This window comes from Gymnodraco acuticeps, unplaced genomic scaffold (assembly GCF_902827175.1).
Source record: "Gymnodraco acuticeps unplaced genomic scaffold, fGymAcu1.1, whole genome shotgun sequence".
NCBI lineage: Eukaryota > Metazoa > Chordata > Actinopteri > Perciformes > Bathydraconidae > Gymnodraco > Gymnodraco acuticeps.
This window is the reverse complement of record NW_022990947.1, coordinates 2,393,441-2,415,313: the sequence shown is the minus strand read 5'-3', so window position 1 is coordinate 2,415,313 and position 21,873 is coordinate 2,393,441. Positions and strand designations below refer to the sequence as shown.

Here is a 21,873-nt window from a genome sequence, read left to right as displayed (position 1 = left end):
AAGAAGAAGAAGAAGAAGAAGAGAAGAAGAAGAAGAAGAAGAAGAGAAGAAGAAGAAGAAGAAGAAGAAGAAGAAGAAGAATTGGGAGGGATGAAACCCTCTTTAATGGTCACACATGCCAGAGCACACAGCCACACAGTGAAATGTGTTCTCTGCTTTTAACCCATCCTAGTACCAGGAGTCTAGTACTATAGGAGCAGTGGGCAGCTATTGTACAGCGCCCGCGGAGCAATGGGAGTGAGGGGGGAAGGGGGATGTCTGGTGCCTTGCTCAAGGGCACCACGGCAGGAGGTGAACTGGGACCTCTCCAAGTAGAAGTCCACACTCCAAATAGGTCTGGTCGGGGACTTGAACCGGCGACCCTACGGCTCACAGTCCAAGCCCCTACTGACTGCCATAGATTTAGTCCCTAATTTTGCTCTCAAAATGGACCAGATTGATGCATTTAACTTCAACATTTAAAAAAAAATCTTCCCGGGGGAACTTGCCCCCGGACCCCCCTAGAGGAGGTGAGGTCCACCACTTGCCCACACCCCCTGTTAAATTGTCTCACCCACATTGAGGATGCTTCCTACGCCCATGTTTTAATCCATGTGTCAAGTCAGGCAAATTGGGTCAAAATGTTATTGCATCAATGATCTGTTAACATTAAAATCAATAAATATATGCTGTAACTATTTTGCTCTAGGCAACTCAAGGGCTCAGGTAATGTGATTACTATATGAATAATTGTCCAAAATAACATAAAATGCATAGGGGTTTTTGTTAAGTAACATACTTTCGTCGCCGGCCGGCCGATACATGCCACGCATTAAGTGGGCCTGTCTGTCAATGAATCCCCGGGCCACTTTTTCCCCCCAGTCCGCCCCTGCAAGGAGGAATACTCACCAAACCTGGCGAAAGGAAAGCTGTCACATTGTTGTACGAAGACAAATCAGTCTGTGAAATAAACATTTTGCAGATAGTCATTTACCAACTTTGATCAGGTAGGTTTGAGAAAAGCAATACTTTTTTGTTTAGACCTTACCTTCCAAAAGTCTTTTTTAACAAAGGTTGCCTGGCTGGAGGGCACTCCTCTAAAGTGGGCCTTGCTCCTGGAATAGGCCACTAAAATGGAGTTAATCTCAAACCCTGTGCATCGGAAGCCAGCAGAAGAGGCTGCAAACACCTAGAAAACCACATCAAAACACTTTAAATCAGGAATTTAAGATTTTAAGTTGAGTTTTTGGCCACATATAAATTGATTATTTTCAACATCAGCTCACTTACCAGTCTTCCATCTCCTGATCCCAGATCTGCTAAGCGTCCTGTTTGTCCCTCAAGCAGCTGCATAATGTTCATTGTCTGCCCTTTACTGGAGGGCAAATAAGGAACCTGGACCAGAGCACCCACACTTAGTTAATCAATACAAGTCTCAATACAAGTCTCAGTAATAATGCACTATCTAGGTGACACATCTACAGCGCTGCTTCTAATCTCTAGCTGTGATTAAACTGGGTTTAATCTCTGATAATGTAATATTTCACTTTTAGATTTGAGATTACTCAGGCATGCAAACAAATATTAATGTGGCTTTTTATTTTTATTTTAAAATGTCAAATCAAATTCAGATTTTCCATGCATCAAAAAATGCAGTCTAAATAACATTCGGATCATCTTTCCGTTTTTTTCGTGTTTATCGACAACTAAACAACTGCTTGATCCATTATGTTACAACAATGGACAAAATGCAGTTCAGATAAAGTAGTTATAAGTAACGTAGAAGATGGTGCAGCTCTCTCTTGGGTTCACAAAAACATGCACCATTTCTTATGTGAAAGGGTAGAAGAAAGGCAAAGCAAGCAGGTAGCAAACAGGTAAACACAGAATAAGTAAATCTCAAGCACCAATAGGTTCAATGGGATTTTGCGTGATCCAGGCATACAAAACATTCTCCAGACTCCATACAGGCCAGTGAGCAGAGCCCCTGTGCAGGCCGACAGGACGAGGTGGGGCCTGCTGGTAGAACACACCCTGCCAGGGTCTTGCAGAATCACGTCAATGGAGTCCTCCATTACAAACTGTCACTAATACAGGTTAAAAATAAAGTAAATGAAGTAGATTACTGAAACCTGTAATCACTTTATCAAACATAAGGTGATACAAACATTAAACATAAAGAAGATAATCCTCTATGATCAATCCCTTATTCTGTTCCCTCAGTATGAGCTGTTACTATCAGGTAGACAGTAAAGAGTTGAGTGGTGCAAAATGAATGGGTTCAAGAACTCCTTTGAGTTTGTATCAATTGGAATATTAAATAGTAGCCTAAAATAAGCAGAGGGTACAGACGCATTGGTGGGGTACCAAAAACAAACTGACTGATGCCTAGGTGAGTATTTTTAACAGCAGAGCTGGTATTGTTTTCAGTTTGTGTGAATGTGTGTCTCATAATGTTACTGGAGACACTTACTGTAGCAGGAACCACCACAGAAGTGGTTTGAGTACTCTGCCAGGAATATATATTTCTGTCTCTGTGGAGAGTTATTTTTTGTTACAAAATGCAGTCTCGGGACTTTGAACATAAAAGGGATATTTGTTTGATTTTTGTGAGAATTGAGTTGACAAATCAGAGAATAGAAGGGCATTTCAGAAAGGGGAGCATTAAGCAGAATAGCTAGCCACATTCATGAACAATGACAACAGTCAAATTCTGAGCAGCATGCTTGACATTGAACAATTTGTTACAAGCAATGGTTATGTAACTGCTCCTAGCAAACGCTACTGCAGTCTTTATGTTATCTAAAAATGACATAGCCAAAAATATGAACTCACTAGTAAATCATTTTTAAGCTTTGTTTTGGGTTGGACATCTCTGTCAAGTTATCAGTCATCATGTAGCTTTGAAGAATATATGTCATCACTACGCTTTTATAAAAAAGAAATAGTGGGTATAAATTAATGTCTCCAAATAATCCATTATGTAAAAACTGTTTAAACAAGACCTTATGTATTCCTTTTATGATAAAGATAAAGGTGGGATCTCAAACCATTTATTCTAAAAAAAAGACTATGTTAAGATGTGACATTAAAACAGTGCAAGGTTACTAAACAGGATTACATAAACAACAGTCTACCTGTGTGAATAGATATAGCTCACTTCAGGTCAGGTCAGTTAGCTTATATGGCAACAGTAGCTACAACAGAAGACATACATATCCCCAGAGCAACATGTCTCACAGCAGATGGTGCCACTGAGGCCTTCTGGTGTAGCAGCCTTCTAGAAAAGTTTGTTTACCACGCGTAGGTCATGAACTGAAACTGTCTAAAGGACGGCTTTGTAGCCGATATCAATCACTCGCATTCTCGGAAAGGTAAGCTAAGGAGCTCCGCTACATTGGCTATTGAGTTAGTACAAAGCTATACGTTTTAAACACACCAACAGATTTGTAAGATTTCAGATTTTTGTCAACATCGGTGCAAATATGCCAAAGTAAACCACCAGATGCAAAAATATACACTATTGGCGAGCATTTTACACACATATGTACAGCTTTGAAACATTTTAGAAGTTATAACTCACTATCTAAATGTGAGGAAGACATGGTGCTACAGCCTACCTGATCCGCCTCTCTATGCGCGCTCAACCGCCTGGCTGCAAATAGACACACACACACGCACACGCACGCCCCATATCCTCATATGAGATAGGCTACTTATTAACATTGCTTGTATACGCATATTGGTCCTCGCCTTCTTATGACAATGATACCGTTTTGATTTGCTCCTTTTTTAATTAATTATGCATTTGAAAGGAATTTTTGCATTTAAACCTGGAGAGGGCCGATGTGATTATAATTACAAACATGCTGCTTTTTTCACTTCCAACGCGGCGGCGGCCTCATCCTGCACTTGCTCCCATTGAAAGGCTCACAATAATAATATTCATCAGCACTCAGGCCTCACTTATTTGCTCAGCCGCTTGTTCTCTATAGCGGAGCTGCATGTAGTCTAATCGGGGGAGGGGGGGGGAGGTGCCTGCAAGACCAACCGAGAGTGACGCAAAAAGAGAGGCCATTATATTAGCTTCCTGAAGAAAAAAAAGAGGAAAAAATACAGTCCAGCTGGGAGTTTATTATAGCTGGAGTGAATTCGAAAACAGACACGAAATGGACTTGTATGGGAAGGTAAAATGTGTGATTTTATTGTAAGACCATGGAGAGATCCAGAGGGAGAGAGATAGGGACATGATGAAATGGTTAAACCTTAGACTGTGGATATACCGTGCAGTTAGCAGAGGTTTCCATTTTTTGCAGTTTCTCTTGGACATTGTGTGTTGGTGATACATATTTAATAACGAACTACAAAGCTTTCCCTGCGCTTCCCGAGTATATTACACATGCTGCTGACAGATGTGCTGCGCTTAATGCTGGGTAATGTAGTAGAATCTATTATTTGGATGCCCTTCGAAACCGTGAAAAAACTACAACCCCCATGTTTTGGACCATATCGCGTACGTCAGAGAAACGCATGACACGCTCTTTCCTTGCTCGTGCTCATCTCACGCGAGGCAGCCTCGTCAGCTCAGGGGCGCGTGCCATATCCGAAGTGGAAGGGACAGCTCCCAGGTGCTGAAACTGGTCGGCGCTCACAGAGAAAGAGACACAGAGCGGGGAGAGACCAACGCCTGCAATAGACACAAATACCAAAAACCGTATTTGCAAAACAGGGGCAGATACAGATAGAGCCGAGGCCTTCAACACAGGTTTGTTCACTCAATTCCCTTAACGTGTTTCGGTGCTCTCATTTATTAATAGTTATGTGCAAGAATGTCATGAATACATAAAATGACCTCTTGCCCAGAATTGCTCGACTAGCATTAGCTGGCATGTAGCTTATTGCTCAGCTATACCGTGTCAATTCATATTGGATCTTTTGTTTTTGATCGTGGTGTGCGTAAATACCAGCATTGCATTGATATTTTAAAAGAGACATCCTTACAGATGCCGCATCGGTGGTATTTGTCTTTCATACACGGAAGCGAACATACACCCGGTGCAGGATCGAGCTTCGGCATCTTTCATAACCACTTGGCTACAAGGAGAGCTCGGCTGCCCATGTTTGTTCTTTAAGCGCAGTGGCTTTGTGAAAACATTCACCTTGGAGCAAAGATGACTGTGCTCTTCTTGACATCTTGTTCTTAGTCGCGTTGTTCTCTGACAGCACGCAAATGCTCGGTGTAAATGTGGTTTTTTTGGAGGTGAAATGTGCATTTCCATTGTAGCCTACAGCAGCTCATAAGAAAATGTAATGGCTGGTGAAATTGCCTTGCCTTTCTCATATGAAAGCTATTTTGTAAATATGTAAGATGGACACATTACACACTTTTAATTGTAACATTTTAACTGGCAAATCTACGTTTTAGTTTGACATATTTTGTTCAAATACAATATGGGTGTATTTTACAAAGTATTAGTACTTAATCTAATTCATGAGCTTTTAAGGGAATAAGGGCTATAACAACATTTATTTAACCAATCAGTTTAGCTATAGAAAAGACAACGTCAGGTCTTTAAAATCCTGGTTATCTAATACTCATCAATACAACAGCTTGCTGCGTTGGTCATGCTTATTTGCCTGACACAGCCTTCTGTCACCTCTGATCTGGGGCCTGCTCAGCGAGCCTGTACTGGACTCTGTTTATAACATCCACATTCAATTGAAAAACAAATATTGTGTTTATCATAAGATTATTTGCAGCACAGCTCTGAAAAGCTTCACAGTAGCTCAAGGTGAAGCTTTGAATAAATTCTTTTCAGCATCTCTTTTGTGTTTTTGCAGATGGCTGCCACTCAGGATGCGAAAGGGAAGGGAGAGGGGGGGGACCAGAACTTTGACTACATGTTTAAGCTGCTGATCATTGGCAACAGCAGCGTAGGCAAGACGTCCTTCCTGTTCCGCTACGCCGATGACGCCTTCACTTCGGCCTTCGTCAGCACAGTGGGAATCGACTTCAAAGTGAAGACTGTGTACAAGAATGACAAGAGGATCAAACTGCAGATCTGGGTATGAAATATTAAATTATTTAGAAGTTAGCCACAAAATGTTTGATTCCTGACCATACCAGATATAAAACAGTGGATTCAAGCTATTAAATTATGTTACTTTTGCCAGTCATTGGCTAGTCAACACAAGATGATTTCTTCCTTATTTGCTGTTAACTCTTAAATAACCTGCCAATTCCACATTAATCTTTCTAAACTCAGCATGGGATTTGTATATTATTTAATGATGCTAATTTATAGAAGGAAGAAAAAACGATTTTTAGACTATATTACAGCAGAATGCATGAAGCATTAACTGTGGGTTCCTTTTCATGTCACAGTTTATTTCGTCATGCCAACCGTGCACACATTCAAGAGCTGTATTGTGTTTCCTCGGTTTAACACACCAGGGAGGCTGTGGCTCAGTGGATTGTGCGCAAGTTCGAATCCCACTGCAGTCAGAATGTCGTTGTGTCCCACTTCACCCCAAATTGCTCCTGTGGATTGTCCACAGTACTGAATGTATGTAAGTGGCTTTGGATAAAAGCGTCTAACAAGTGACATGTAATGTAATGTAATATGGAGACAGATGGAAGGCTTAACATTACTGTCAGGAGACTAGTAAGTGTGAGCTTGTCACACAGCGGGAAAAAGCAACACCTTTCTTTGAATGTGTGGGAAACGAATGTATGAGGCTGTTTAATCAGGAGTTCATCTGAGCTGCAGAAGCAGATGGTCTTGTAATATCTCTGAAATAGTGCAGGGATAGATATGTCAAAGACCTTCTCTTTCACTCTATTTCTTTTTATTTCTCGTGTTTTGTTTGCTTTACCAAATGGCAGAGATTTCCTTCAGAGATTTAATTATTTGTTGGTATAACGGTTGCCTTTTGCAGCAATTAGCCATCACCCAGACATTTGGTGTTTGCCAATCACATAAAGAGGCCAAAATAAGCAATCCAGCAGGATGGGAAATCTAGATTTGAACAGTGTGGCTAATTGGGATAATGTGTTTTCATCATCAGCAAAGACAAGTATTCAGTAAAGCCCCTGTCACACTGTCCCGAAATTGACACCAGATGGACACACGATAAAGGAAATGTTCAAATTCGGCTCTGATCGTAACAACATCGGGCCATTAGTGAGGGCATCTTAAGCCTTCGTATGACCGCCAGTGGAGTTTCTCAGGCTTCAGCAGCAACTTTGTGAGTGGTGACAAAATCTTTGGCATGCCAAAAAATTGCCGAAGGACCTTGCGAAGGTTCATTTTCGTGTTGAATTTGTGTGTCCATTTTGCCCTTCGTAAGGCACTCGTGAGGGCATCTCGACAAATCGTGTCATCTTCGTCTGATCATCCATGCCATCGGGCATTTTTCGCCTCACGAAGACAATACGAAGGAAACAAGAAGCTGCCCGATTGTCTTAGAAAGGCAACACGACTACGTGAAGCCCTCGCAATGCCGTCGTGTAGCCATCGTATTATAGTTCGATGACATCGAGATTGCATTTATTGCAAAACAAAATCATGTAAACATATTATGTAAATAACCCCATTTGTGTTCTGTGAAACTGAAAAGGATATTACATTGTTTTTGTTACTTTCGTTGCAGTTGTATGTCTTAAATGTAATTTAGGTTAACTTCCTGTTTTATTTAGATGCTTTTATTTTGAAGGCGGGTTTACGCTGTTGACAGGAAGTTGTTGTTGCTATGGAAACAACATGATAAGTAATATATTCTAATCTACATATAAAGACGGAGAAAGTAGAGAATAAAGTGTATGTTTAAATGTTAGCACCCCCCGAAGAGGCACAAGCTCTTACGTTGAGTCTGGATACATTCTAAATCATCCGTAAAGTCTACGACCATATGTTCGTGTGTGGTTCGGGTGCCATCGTGTGGCCTTCTGTAGGCATCGTACTTGCTTTGGCTGTTACTTGGCTGTTGACCAACTTCGGGGCCATCTTCGTGCGAAATTCACAATTCCATATTTGTGTGTCCATCTGGTGTCAATTTCGAGACAGTGTGACAGGGGCTTTAGGCAAAGGATTGCCATCCAATGAATCTGTCTTTATTTGTCCTAACTGGGCTAAATATGAGCTCAGACTTACAGTAATAAGTGATGGCTATTAGCTATTGACATTGTGTTAGTTTCACAATGTATCTGCAGAGAAATAAGTGTCAAAATGCATCATAGAGTTGTGCCCGTTGTCATATTAGACTGAAGTGAATGAAGCACATCACTGAGTGCTGCCAAGATGAGCCTTGTGAAAGTCTTAAACTCACTTTACTGAATGAAAAAGAGTTGAGGCATGTGCCAGGCAGCACTCTCTGCTCTCCACTCGAAGCAGTCAGCTTCTTGGATTGATTTCTAGTGAGCTGCAGAGTCAAGCGAAGCTTTTCAAGGAGCTCCAATTTGCGGGACTCAGCATTTTAATTATTTGTCCGTCCTGTCTTTTTAACTGAGAATAGCCAAATCTGCTCACAGAAATAGCCTGGAAATGCAAAGGTCATTGAATCAATAACCTACTGAAAAATCCCATGCTGAGGTTAAAACAGCATTCAGATAACTTGGATATACTATCCATCCATCCATAGTAACAATACAAATACAATTGATTAAACACACTATTCAACCTTTTATGCAACTCCACAAACAATGCTATTTATACAACACACACACATTAGAAGCAGCCATTAAAAATGCAAACATTCACGTGCACTTTAGGTGTTATTGTACACCGACAAAAGGTCCTGGCTGTGTGTGTGTGCCGACGCTGGGCCGGCTGTGAGCTCTGTGAAGTGAAGGTCAGAGCTGTCCTCTGGCTATAACAGGCACACTGTTGCAGCCATGTGCACACTGACTGAAATAAAACCCACTGTGCTAAATACAATCCAGAGCTGCCTGTCCAGCTTCTGTTTAACATCAGCCAAGTGGAGCAGCCAGAAGTGCTCCATCATGATCCGCAGAAGCCTGCAGACACATTCGTTGTGGGTGGAACCACAGCACAGTATGAACAGGAAGGACATCATTGGGATTCATTATTATATACCTTATCAAAAAACATGAAATGAGGCACAGCCTCATTTCTCTTCCTTCCTCATGGACACACTCACTTCAGAACGGCTTCATCTTTCTGCATTGGGAGCTATTTTCATTGACATCTAGTAGCAAATGCTGCAGTGGGAGCTTGTTTCCAGGGTAATCTTTGTACAATGTACTACTCACCACCAGGCTTGCTTTGCCTTGGAGCAATTAGTTCAGCCTTATCATGAACAGCAATCATTCTCCCAATGTTGAAATCATTTCATCTCTATTTGTAGCCCTTTCCCTAAGAAATGCATGCCATGCATGAGCTGAGCTGTGAGTACTGCACCATCGAGTGATTAACAGCTGAGCGAGGAGAGGAAAGAATCAATCACATCAGCCAAAACTGATTAGGTGTTTTTGGCATCTCATCAATGCAAAGCCAGTGAGGCAGTGAGCATAATGATTATTTACACATCAAACACAACAAACAAAGCCATAAGTAAATCTAAAGTGTGGATCCTAAATTGTGCTCGGATTTGACCTGAAGAATCTCTTAGTACTGTATGTATAAATAGCTGCAGATTAATTATGTATGTGGGTTCTCATTTATCATTATGGACTTGCATATATGTGCTTTGCAGGGTCATGTCGATGTTGCCGAGGCTGACAGTGTGAATAACAGTCAGTGGGCTAACAGCGGTGCTAAATCATGTTGTGTGTGTGTAGGACACAGCTGGCCAGGAGCGCTACAGGACCATCACCACTGCCTACTACCGTGGGGCCATGGGCTTCATCCTCATGTACGACATCACCAACGAGGAGTCCTTCGGCGCTGTGCAGGACTGGTGAGTTCATGTTGGGCTGTTTAAGACAATTTCCTTCTAAATGTAAATTATAATATCTGTATTCTTTGGAATATATTGTTCTATTATGAGAATCAGATTAACAGTAGAAGGACTTCCTATTTGTTGCTATAATGAAATGTGTTGATATCATGCTGACTTCATATTGTACATGGTTTGTCCTTTTTTCCAAGACAAATCTGAAATGATCCCTAACAGATACCGCCCTTCCCTCTCTCCCTGTTATGTGACAGTGTTGTTATGTTTCGTGCATGCATCTTTGTCAGGCTTGGAGATCTTAGGGAAACTTGTCAAGGTCATGGCGCTCGTCCATTCATGAGTCACACACAGAGTCTGCAGGCTGAAGAGCAATTCTGAGCCAAGCCTAAATGTTGTTCATTATGATGCATCCGTGTCTATAAAAGGACTTGGAAGGCCACGTTGAAATGGCTGCAAAAACCAGGCTTCTGGGTCAGGATTGCTGCTCTAGAAACGAGCAAAAAAAGCACAGCACAACAGCTAGGAAGATTTGGTGAAAGAAAGAGGAACTTCAATTAGAAATATATGTGGTTAGATTTTTTTACACTTCGACCCTACACATAATGTTGTGATAAGAAATGTGGTTTATAACATGAGGTCCTACAGCTGCTGTATCTATCTCAGCCGAAGGAGACTATACTGTAGGAGAAAAAACAAATCCTCATTGCCGTTGACACTTGACCTGCATTCCATATTTCTGACAGTCAGTATTAAGGCCAGTGTCTACTCGGCCCTCATCACTGAACTAGCAGCGCTTGACAGCTGCTTCAGATTGCACCTGTCATGGTTAGAGCAGCTGCATTTATAGTAAGCACATACTGTTTTCAAAGCCTGGTGTTCTTTCGCTTGCGTTGTTTAAGGTCAGGGTTAATAGTGAGATGCTGCACTTTTATTAGCTTGAATTATCTACCTCATCTGCCTGATTTGTGTTGATATAGATTTCCAGTGATTAAGAAGAGTCTTTTTGTAAGAGAGATTGAAGCCAGACCCACCTATTAACCTTTTATGGCCTCTTCGACACTTTAATGGAATAGTTAGTGTGTACTGTCTGTGGTGGGTATTTGGCCAATTTTCTCATGGCCAGCGTTAATCTGAGAGAATGACCTGTGTGCTTACCTAGCAGACAGTGCGCAGATCATTCAGCTGTGTACAAGAGAGGCCCTTTTTACCCTTCATGTAGCCACAATTCTCCTTTTTTGCCTTTGCCACAGGGCTTCAATTCTACTTTCTCTTTCCCTTGTTCCTTGTGACAAGGTTGTAGAAAAAAGAGGTTGCCATGGCAACGTCTCCTTCCCCGACCGACTGTGGCTGAATTAAGCCTGTAACGTGCTCATTTCCTGCCTGTGACCGAGACAAAACAGGGAAATATTGTAATGCTGACATCAAATGTAAACGCTGCACATAAGACATTTTATTATGGCAACAATCTCCAAGCATTTACTTTCCATGTTGCTCTTTTCCTCTGTTCTCCATAGACTACATTGTTCCAAAAAGCATGAGTCAATCTTATCTTGTATAGGCTGCATATGCAAACACAATGTGTCTCAGACAGAACATTATGAAACACTAAAACAAGTCAGAAGTGGACAGAGGGAGGAGAGCCAACATGATGCTGCTCTCTTCCTGACTCCTCATGTCTTCCTCTCTCTCTTACTGGCTCTTTCTCTGCTGTTTGCAGCCCGTGGTGCGTTAGCTGCCCTACTTTTAGTCAGACTGCAACACCACAGGAGATATTTGTTCCCTAAATGCTTTCTCAAAATGAGTTTGGAAGTTAGAACAGTGTGGAACCTCTCCAGTGATTCATTTAATTATTGTTGTTATCATGCTGGAAAATGCAATGCCTCATTTCATTAACTGTATCTAGCAAATAATGAACTAATTTGGCCTGGCCTAAAGACACAGTCCTCAAATATTGATTCACTCAGTAATAAACCAACGTTTCCCATATGTCGTGTCAGTGACCATGACTAATATCTTCAACACATACAGTTAATGACTTACCAATCAGAAGTTAGCAGGAGCCAAAGAATGACATCTAAAGGAAAGGGAGGAAAAGCAATGTATATGACAAATATCAATGACACATTTGTAGAAAATAGCACATTTTAACCTATATCTGAGAAATAATGACATGTTTTCAGCACAGACCAGAATTGACCTACTTTTCCACTGCCGCCATCCGTGACTCATTACATTTCCCAACGCCAAACACAAAGTGATGGAATCATCGTTCATGCCTGCTCCAAATAGGAATTTCTCATTACGAAAGAAGGTCTGCAATCTTTTAGGATTTGCCACATTTTAGTATCTTTTAGAATCCTGTCCAACAAAAACGATCCTGAGATGATGTCTAAGAGCGCAGCAATAGCATTTATTTGACTGTGATTCATTTTCTTTTCTTTTTTGCGTTCAGGTCAACCCAGATAAAGACGTACTCGTGGGATAATGCGCAGGTGGTGCTGGCTGGAAATAAGTGTGATATGGAAGAGGAGAGGGTTGTGTCAGTGGACAATGGCAGACTGCTGGCAGAACAATTGGGTAAGCCTTGGAGCAACATTTAACCCTAATGCCTTTTGGGTGTCATACAAAATACTGTGAAAGGGATGCATGTAATTAATTAATCTGACAATAAAGTATTAATGTATCATACAATACTGCTACATAGAAGCAGCTTTCTTTCAAATAAAGATCATAGCTTTTCCTAAAACATATTTTTAGTCTGCCCTATCTTTTCTCACGTTACTTGCTCTCCGTTTCTCCAAGGTTTTGAGTTCTTCGAGACCAGCGCCAAGGACAACGTCAACGTCAAGCAGACCTTTGAACGCCTCGTCGACCTAATTTGTGACAAGATGTCCGACAGCTTGGACTCGGATCCGGCCGTCACCACAGGAGCTCCCACTGCCAAACTCACAGACAGCGCTCCGCCCCTGCAGCAGTCCGGATGCAACTGTTAGTGACGGGTGTCAGGAAGCAGAGGCAGGGCAGCGCAGGTCCGTCAGCTGGTAGAGTGTGCACAGTGTTGTCCTCCCTTATCACTCCTGCTAGTGCTGCTTCCTCTGGACTACAGCTCAAACCCTGTTTAGTAGTAGAATTACAAAATGCCGTCGTATTAACTCTTAACTTTATCACCTTATATCAAGAGCAAATAACCAGACAACCAGACATGGCTATTGTAAAATGTGTAATATCACAGGATATCTAGAATATAGAGACACAATATTCTCATTCTTCAACTAGTTAGTATGGTCATAAACCAAGTATGATTCATAATGAGGGAAATACCTTTAAAATATTTAAGACCTAGAATAATTATAAATGAGGGAGTGAGTCAGTGAATGCTTTAATTTTAATTTTTTGTACATGATGTATTTTCCTTTTTCTAGAATTATTTTGTCTCCTAAAGCTGCCAAATCCATGATTTAGTGCACTATAGGACGTAGCCACTTTCTTTTGTGTAATGAGTGTGTGGCTGTTGTGTGACTGTACAGTAAGTGAGTGTGGGTTTGCATGAGTGTGAGTGTTATCTCTGAGTCGCAAATGAGTGCAACTTTGTCATCTAAAAAAATCATCTACCTTGGATAAAAAGTGTCCTTTTAGCATCTCCCACACGGCCTCTGTAAGTTCCTCTGTCATGCTAACTTTCTGAATGAATCAAGTACGTTTAATGTCGATGTGAGTAGTATTCCATGTTTTTGCTGTCTGTAGATGTGTGATTTCCCTGATAAGTATAGCTGTAAATCGTAAAAGCAACTATTCGTATGTGTTTAGCCTCTAACATTACCCTTTATAGTTTGATGCAATGAGCATGCTGCCAAAAAAATCATATGTGCTGTTCTATCTAGAGATAGATCCCTAACATCCTCGACTTCATATAATAGCAATTATCAGCCTTTCATTTAACACCAATGTCACACTGACAAGGCACCGCACAGTGTATGCTATACAACAACTGATCAGCTCTGGCATGGAATAAACAGCCATATAAATAACAAAATATTGTTTAATTCAACATGCTAAAATGTCATGTTTGAATCTGAGTAAGCTGCGTAGAAAACATAGATGTACAGTAGTCTAAAATATGGATGAAGGCATATACAGCACTGCAGTGGTCTTAAACTTAAGTCCAAACATTGCAGAAATCCTTTCAGTTCTACTCTACAATAATTTAAAAAACACATTTGTGCCAAAACATACAGTTCCTTTTAGCATCGTCAGTTGTTTGTTGCATAGTTGAATAAAAACTCCCCAAAATTGCATGTACCAGTTATCTATGTAGATTTATATAATAAGATAGTGTATATATCACTCTGTGTTACAGATTTAGACGCATCATCATAGCACGTGCTGTGAGATGCAATGGGCCAATAAGTGCAATATTTTATGAATGAAACCCTGTACATAGTTTCTCCTGTGCTCGAGTACAATGACTCTATCTGCAGTGTGTGAGTGAGTTTGGTCAGAAAGGCTCTGAAACTGATGTACAATCTCTTTCAAAAAAGCGAGTGTGTGCTTCATGGTAATTGCAGCCTCTGAATGTTTGACTTAGTGTGTGTGTGTGTGTGTGTGTGTGTGTGTGTGTGTGTGTGTGTGTGTGTGTGTGTGTGTGTACCTGCCATATTGAACTGACAAATTCCGTATTATAGTGTATTGTTTGTGTATACCTTTTGTACAAATGTATTCACGTACTATATGCTGTTCCTGCTAACTGTTGGGTGTTGATTGATCTTGTATTATCATGTCAAAATGCAGTGTTATTGTGAAAGATAGTCAGGGAGATATCTTAGTCCATGCCATATGCCATTCTGTTGTAATTCTAAGAAAAGGGATACACAAACAAGTTCAAAGCATATGTGTGTACAAGTGCTTTGTGCGTGTGCATCTGTGTATGTATGTGATATTATCATTTTAAGCCAGTAGCCATGAAATAAATTATTGTATTGATCTCCGGTCAAGATTCATTTAATAGAGGAATAGATATGTCACTCTGGTCAAATGTCATTTTAGAACTCTATGACTTTACATATAACTGAATATATATGTTTCTCAGAGTGCAAGCAAAGTAAGATGTATGTTTTTCAGATTATAGGAAATAAATCAGATTCTATCAGTGGGTGTCCGTGTTCTCTCTCTCTGTCTCTGATGACGCTACAGGAGTATGAAGGAGGGCAGTGTGTGTGTGCGTGCGTGTGTGCGCGTGCTGCCTTCTGACCCGGCGTTGCTGTCTCTGCAGCGCTGACGCCTCCTTCCATTCACGGGCAGTGACCGCCACCTAGTGTTGGACATTATACTGCACTGGCCTCAAATGCAGTGATGGAAAGTACATTTAAATAGTGTACTAAAATACATATTTGTATGTTACACTTTATATACTTAACTACATTTTACATTTGACTTTTAACTCCTCTTCATTTATTTGACAGCTATTTTAATTAGTTAATCTACAATTAAGTGTTTACCAAAAATAAATGTCTGTGCATTAAACTACCCAACAGTAGAGGTACATTGAGCCTAAACAGCATAACAATTGCATTTACATATTTATGCTTCAGTATAATAATCTAACATTCAATAATATGACACCTGAGTTGTAAATACATTTACTCAAGTAAAGCACTTTACAGAAAGTACTTTGAAGATTGGTATTTAAATATTCAGTTCATTTGTATGTACACTTTCCAACAATTCACTTGAATGTTATCATTACTCCTCTACATGTTAATGTTACAGTTGTAACATGCAGCGTTGGTTTTATCCCAAAAGTAGGACATTACATTTGGGCGTCAGACAGAAGAATATTTAAAATATTTATTTGCAAAAATTAAAAGGTCAATTTAAATAAACAGATGGCCGATGACCGAGCAGCGGAAGGTACAAAATCAGCAGATCAATCAATTTGTCTTTATCAAAATAAGATGTCTGTATTTGACCAAAATTATAATTAATACATCACAAAGCAAAAGATGCAAAAACCAAATATATTAATTAATTGCGAGAGTGTGAATGAGTATGTTAAAAGTTTGTATTGTCCTTTTACACTGTGAAAGTAGTCCAGTTAAATTCCAGTGCAGTTCAGGTGGATATGTGTATGAAATGTGTATGAATGAAGAGTCCAACCGGCGGAGTGAGGTGAGTGGTTGCAGGTTTGTAGGGTTTTAGGTCGAGGAAATGTAAATATCTAAAGAGGCAGAGACACTTAGCTTGAGGTCCAAGCAGGCCAGATCACAGATCAGATGCAGGTCAAAAGATGATGTTTAAGATTGAATTGTTTCATCCCACCAGCTCCTGGCTTCAGTTAACTTCCAAAAACAGCCTGGTTGACCGGATTAAGTCCTCCAAAACCCAACTTGGTGCATAAACCGGATCAGATTCCACTTCTTTCTCTTTCAGTAGTAGAGTGAGACCTCCTCTCCTCCACAGCTCTCAGCTGTGGCAGGCACCCCCCTTTGTGATCAGTGGAGGAATATTTCTGTAATTTCGTTATTTTTGTTTTTATTTCCCCTGTCCTTATACAAACATATTCATATATTTGAATGCAGTGGTGTCACCAGAGATTTTTCAAGTTAAGAATCTGAATTTCTATTTTTGTGTCAACACAATTGACCAGCTTTCTTGTGACATGTTAATATGTCAGGAGGAGGCATATTGATCACAACTGATTATCACATACAACATATTTTAGTATATATTTAACGCACTTTGTACGATATCTTTGATTGGGGATGAATACAAAAAAAAAAGCTATTATAAATATGCAACTGCTTTAGATATACAAATGAAACGTGACAATACATGCCAATCACAGCCTTTTCTTTTTTTTGTATCAAGGCTGTGGTGACAGCAATCTTCTAAAATTGTAATAATATAGATCTATGGATCATGTCAATAATAAAGAATATATTTAGAGCAGAAGAACAAGAAAACATACAGATTGGCTTTGGGTATGAAAAAATGCCAAAACCCAAAACAATGTTATTGAAAATGTACTTTCAGGCTTTATTACGTTTTCTCTGTGAAACAAATGCATGGGGTATGCATGGTATGACCCTCTGAAACAATGACATGAAGAAACCAGTGAGTAGGCAGAATCAACCCATGCTTTTATTTAATCCATTGCATATAAAAACCTTTTTTTCATTATTTTCATTTGTTTTTTACATAAAGTTGTATGATCTACAGTGCTATCCAATAGACTGCAATTAACAAGGAATCCATTAAAATAACATTTTAATTGTCCTGTGAAACTTCCAGACAAGTTGGCATTCTAAAGACATAACCCAAAAAAATAATTGTCCTGAAGACCTTTTTTTAAGTTACAGTTTGTGTTTTCCTTTCATACCATAAAAAATAGAACACATAATGATAAAAGAACCCACTGTTTCCATTGGTCCAGGGCTGTTTAGAATCTACAGTATGTGTGTCAAAATAAGAGTCCCTGTTTTTGGACAAAGATGCACTCAAAACCCCTACCCGAGCCCACCCCCCCAAGCCCACCCCTCACTACAGAAATAAACTAAACCCTTCTCCCGTCCAGGCATAAAGATGTCAGTGGTTTTGGATATTGCAAGTCATGTGAGTGAAAGTGTGGGCCGAGCATAGATAAGCAACACACCGTCAGTGTTTCAGCCATAATTAATGCAGCAGTGGCTGAACATGCAGATGTGTCTCAAAGACTCTGTGCTTTGTAGGCTGTGGTTGAGCAGCGGGACACACTCCTGTTGCACCCCGTTCAGTGTTTGTAGCTGTGAGACTCCCACACGCATGGAGACGACACTGCAGTACCTCTGCACGGACAAAGTCACTCCTGTATCGTTTACATCCCAGCGGGTGTGTCACAGTGAGTGTAGTGTCAGGGCGTAAGGAAGTGCCAGTTGTTCACACCAGGTCTACAGCAAATACGACTCTTGGACATCCGGCTTTAGGCCACACATCACTCAGGGAGTACATCTATGGCTTGTGATTGACCTGAATCCTGCACCATTTTACCCAGGAACACATTTTTGATGGATAAATATGTGTTTGGCTGTGAGAAAAAAAAGCAACATTTTCAAACTCACAGCAGGAGGTCAGGCCAACCCAAGCCAAAAGATCCACTGATGCAGCAAAAGAGAACTAGGAAATCAAATAGAAAAAAAGGCTAAAGTAAATGACATGCTTTGAATTTAAGGCACAGCCCATGGGCCAAGGAACAGTTTCTTTAAAAAAACAATTTGGCTTTCCCCCTCTCTTCACTGAGCTACTTCTCAGGTAAGCAACATGTCCGTGGATCTTTTTTTACACCAAAGCTCATCTGTTATAAACATTCTCTCAACAAGAGGTACGTAATACAGCCACACCATCACCAAAAGGGATGATAAGAATCGACCATTTACAACAAACGGCATTATGATAGTAATAACATTAATAATTATATATTATATACAGCACAATAAATATATGTTTGTAAACAGCGATAAAACCAGAACATTTTATAACAGGTAAGGGCATTGGGTGAGGATGAAAAAAGAGGAAAAAAAAACTTGGCACAAAATGAAAGATAAAATCAACTTTTGAAATGATGAACACTTGTTAAAAAAAGCAGTGTGCAGTATTTCAAGTGTTTTTTAGTTTTTTTTAACATTTGTGGGTTTTCTATATTTTATGTACACAGAGAAATAAAAGGGATATTTGAGTATTGTAACAGCCAAGCCTGCACTGTGGTCTATGCTACAGTCAAACATTTACTGTACCACCTTTATATTGCAAAAAATAAATACAAAATATACCAATAAATAATAGCATCAGGTGTTAAGTGAAAAATAAAAAAAACATGAAAAAAAGAAGCAAGTCTTGGACGAGGTGTAAGACAGCACTGGTCTAGCCTAAATATTCATGAGTGAGGGGTTTGGCGAGTTGAAACATTACAAATATTAAAGTGGTGATATATGAATATATCAGTGCATCAAGAGTATCTACGTAGAGGATAGTCTTATCTGAAGACTATGCAACGGAGCTGATTGTCTTGTCGAAAACAAAGACAGCAACTGGGTTAATTGTGTTGGCAAAATAAATTCATGCCGCCGAATAGAAAATGAAGTGAAGCTGAAAACAAGCAGCTGATGGTGATAAGTACATCACTGTTAATGAGCAAAATAAAAGAAAGGAGAGTAAAAGCTTTCATAACATTGGTATAAAATCACCCCAGTAGTTTTCACTCACCATTACTACAGTATTTCTGTATACTCCAAGCACTAATCAAGCTTCTAAAAAAAAGGTGCTTTTTGTATCAACTACAAAGCATTGCATTGTCTCAGGATGTGTTCAAAAGAACTGCAGGCAACAATAATAAAATATAAAGGCTTCATCCAAATTTCAATACAAGTAAAGCATACAGTAACGTCCCGCCTCCTTCTCAGTGAAAACTCTCACCAAACGAATAGTTGTAATGAATAATTTCAAAGCTTCACTCACAGGACTAACCGAATATGGGTATAGTGGCATGGTAATAGTAGTTTAAATGCTATTGGAGCAAGTGCAAACACTCCTAATGTAATCCAGCGGTGAAGATACCCCTTCAAAACACTGAATATCTGTGACACATGTCTTCCCATTGGTCCTCTAATCCTCTCTGCTAACAAAACAAAGCCTAGGATTGCAAAAGTAAATTCTAGAAAATATCTGAATCTTACATACAGTACGATACAAACATTAAAGAGGTCTAGGACAGCATCTCAGCTGTTCAGATTTGAGCTTTGTATCAGTCAGGTTTTCAAGGAAGACTTCCACATCAGAAACGTGTGTCTCGAAAAGCTCCCCGTGTGCTGCAGCTTTCATCTCTGTCCCGTCGGGTTTTCAGCAGAACGGCAGCATATAATGCCTCCTAATTCCCAGAGGGAGGGAGTGACCTAACCGAGGGGGAGATTCTCCTTGAACACACTGATAACCACAAGTATGGGCACTTGATAAAACACAGAAATACTGCTAAACTTTCAGGCAATGCTGAGCCGAAGCGGAGGGAAGGAACATGTGATATTATGTATCGTGTGAACAGCTATGAGCAGACTGAGAGCTGTTAGTCCATGTTCTAAACTTAAGCCTGTAAAGGGGAGGCCGAAAAGAGAAATAAGGACACACCACTTTAGTACAAAGGGGAATGGAGAGGAGTTTTCCTGAGTGCAAAATAACTTGAAGAAGTACCGGTGTCTGAACGAAGCGGACAGGAGGAGTGGCCAAGGTGAAGAGCAGCGCACGCTTTGGAACCATACACAAAGATGTATAAAAAACACAAACTCCACGAAACCCAAAAAATATTCTATAAATAATCATCTGTCATTACTAAGAAGAACAGTTAATCAGGTGCTGTCCAGACACTGCTATGTGTGGGGGGGCTCCTCTTTCTCCCCCTCCTCTGCTACCTCCTCCTCCACCACACAGGTTTGTGTGCAGGGTGTCTCCCCCTCTTCCACTACCTCCTCCTCCTCGTCGTCCCCCAACGGTTCGTCCAAAGGAACCTCTGTAGATTCAGAGTCCTGCGTACAGAGTGTTTTAGAGTCAGTGCAGCTGTTTTCCTCGTCTTCATCCTCCTCCTCCTCATCCTCATCATCATCCTCATCTTCTAGTTCCTCCTCCTCCTCCTCCTCCTCCTCCGGCTGGCTGCCGCTGTCTTTCTCAGTGTCCGACTCCCCGTCCTCCTCCAGCGTGAGCTCAAACTGGAACTTGTCCCCTCCTGGAGGTCTCGTTCCATCCTCGGGATCGTCCAGGGTGGGGGAGGGGCTTGCGGGGATGGTGCTTGAATACCACTCCCTGTTGTCCTCCAGCGTGTCCAGGATGTCCTGAGCGTCTGGGTGCACCAGGTCCGCCCACGTCTCCCACAGAGGGTGGACGATATAGTCTATAAAACCCACCTACATGGGGTAAATGGGGGGAAATAGGTCATCCAGTGTGTCTATTTTATCTGTTTAATATTCCATTCCTTACACACTTAATGTATAATATCCTGCTTTATATTTTGTTACTGTAAATTTGTATTTCAACATGTATATTTTCTACATTTTTATTGCTATTTTATTTCCATTTGAGATGTTTACATTTTGGATTGTTTATTTTTAGTCTTTTAATTTCTCTAATGTACAATGCCTTGTCTTTTTATGCTGCTGCAGCGCAAACATTCCCCCAATTGGGATCAATAAAGCACTTCTTAAAGGTCCCCTATTATACTGTTTTTCATCAATATATTATAGGTCTCAGATATACAAAACATGTCTCTGAAGTGTTTGGCTCCAAATACCAAAAGGCGCATTCACACCGCAGTACTTTTCCCACAAAGGTTCATGAGAACTTAGTTAATGTGAACTCTTTAGTTCTCATGAACTAAGTACAGATCGCGTTCACACTGGAATAAGTCCCTGGGGGAGGATTAGGCAAATGAAGCCGTTGACGTCACTTCTTCTTCTTCTTCTGCTTTGGGTTTACTGGCAGGCCGCAAACCACTTCACGGCGTATACTGCCGCCCAAAGTCCCCGGCCGGAAGTCCCCGGAGTTGGGGACTGGCTTCAGTAGAAGCTGCTGGGACTCCCAGCAGCTTCTACTGAAGCCTACCGAGTAAATCGCCAGAACGCCGACACCTCCTCATCTCCACCGCTCCCATGTTTTATTTTGTGTTGCCATAAGTTAGTCTCTCTGCGTTTCTGCGCTGGGCTAATGCTAATGATAATAATGCTAATGAGAGGATAATAAAATGGCGGCTTCACAAAACTTTTTGGGAGTTTTACGGGGCGTGGTTTGCAATCCGCCCAGCCAATCAGACAGGAACCTTTTTCTCCCACGAAAGTCCCTGCTCTCTAGCAGGGACGGAAAAGGGGGTGAAAAGGTTCTCATTAACTAATTTTAGTTCCGGCTCTTTTTGGTGTGAACGCAACATTTCGGAACTATATCGGAACTAAAGTGGGAAAAGTACTGCGGTGT

General features: G+C 40.6%; 3 protein-coding genes and 1 long non-coding RNA gene across 9 annotated transcripts in view; 2 read left to right on the top strand and 2 right to left on the bottom strand.

The window, feature by feature from the left end:
• si:dkey-190g11.3 (uncharacterized protein LOC567059 homolog) overlaps positions 1-2,559 on the bottom strand; it is a 5,012-nt gene extending 2,453 nt beyond the window's left edge. The window contains exons 1-4 of the mRNA XM_034234842.1: positions 1,887-2,559; positions 1,270-1,374; positions 1,028-1,168; positions 889-939 (exon numbers count right to left, since the gene is read on the bottom strand). Of these exons, the coding sequence (XP_034090733.1) occupies positions 889-939; positions 1,028-1,168; positions 1,270-1,374; positions 1,887-2,054 (465 nt within the window). The 5' untranslated portion in view covers positions 2,055-2,559. The remainder of the gene's footprint in view (positions 1-888; positions 940-1,027; positions 1,169-1,269; positions 1,375-1,886) is intronic.
• The window catches only part of LOC117558588, a 28,608-nt gene extending 13,568 nt beyond the window's left edge, over positions 1-15,040 (top strand). The window contains exon 3 of the long non-coding RNA XR_004570846.1: positions 14,480-15,040. This is a non-coding gene — a long non-coding RNA (uncharacterized LOC117558588). The remainder of the gene's footprint in view (positions 1-14,479) is intronic.
• On the top strand, positions 4,440-15,040 carry rab3c (RAB3C, member RAS oncogene family). The gene is made up of 5 exons (XM_034234841.1): positions 4,440-4,744; positions 5,821-6,045; positions 9,779-9,897; positions 12,347-12,471; positions 12,697-15,040. Exons 2-5 carry the CDS (start codon positions 5,821-5,823, stop codon positions 12,885-12,887), a joined length of 660 nt encoding a protein of 219 aa, XP_034090732.1. The 5' UTR covers positions 4,440-4,744; the 3' UTR covers positions 12,888-15,040.
• Positions 15,041-17,005: 1,965 nt separating this feature from the next.
• pde4d (phosphodiesterase 4D, cAMP-specific) overlaps positions 17,006-21,873 on the bottom strand; it is a 185,473-nt gene continuing 180,605 nt past the window's right edge. For all 6 annotated transcript variants that reach the window (XM_034234814.1, XM_034234813.1, XM_034234815.1 and 3 more), the window contains one exon: positions 17,006-20,813. In XM_034234814.1, the coding sequence (XP_034090705.1) occupies positions 20,283-20,813 (531 nt within the window). In that variant the 3' untranslated portion in view covers positions 17,006-20,282. The remainder of the gene's footprint in view (positions 20,814-21,873) is intronic.

Coding starts and splice junctions, on each gene's coding strand:
- rab3c (XM_034234841.1), top strand. CDS start 5,821: ATGGCTGCCACTCAGGATGCGAAAGGGAAGGGAGAGGGGGGGGACCAG. Junction 6,046..9,778: donor GGATCAAACTGCAGATCTGG/GTATGAAATATT, acceptor GTGTGTGTGTAG/GACACAGCTGGCCAGGAGCG. Junction 9,898..12,346: donor TTCGGCGCTGTGCAGGACTG/GTGAGTTCATGT, acceptor TTTTGCGTTCAG/GTCAACCCAGATAAAGACGT.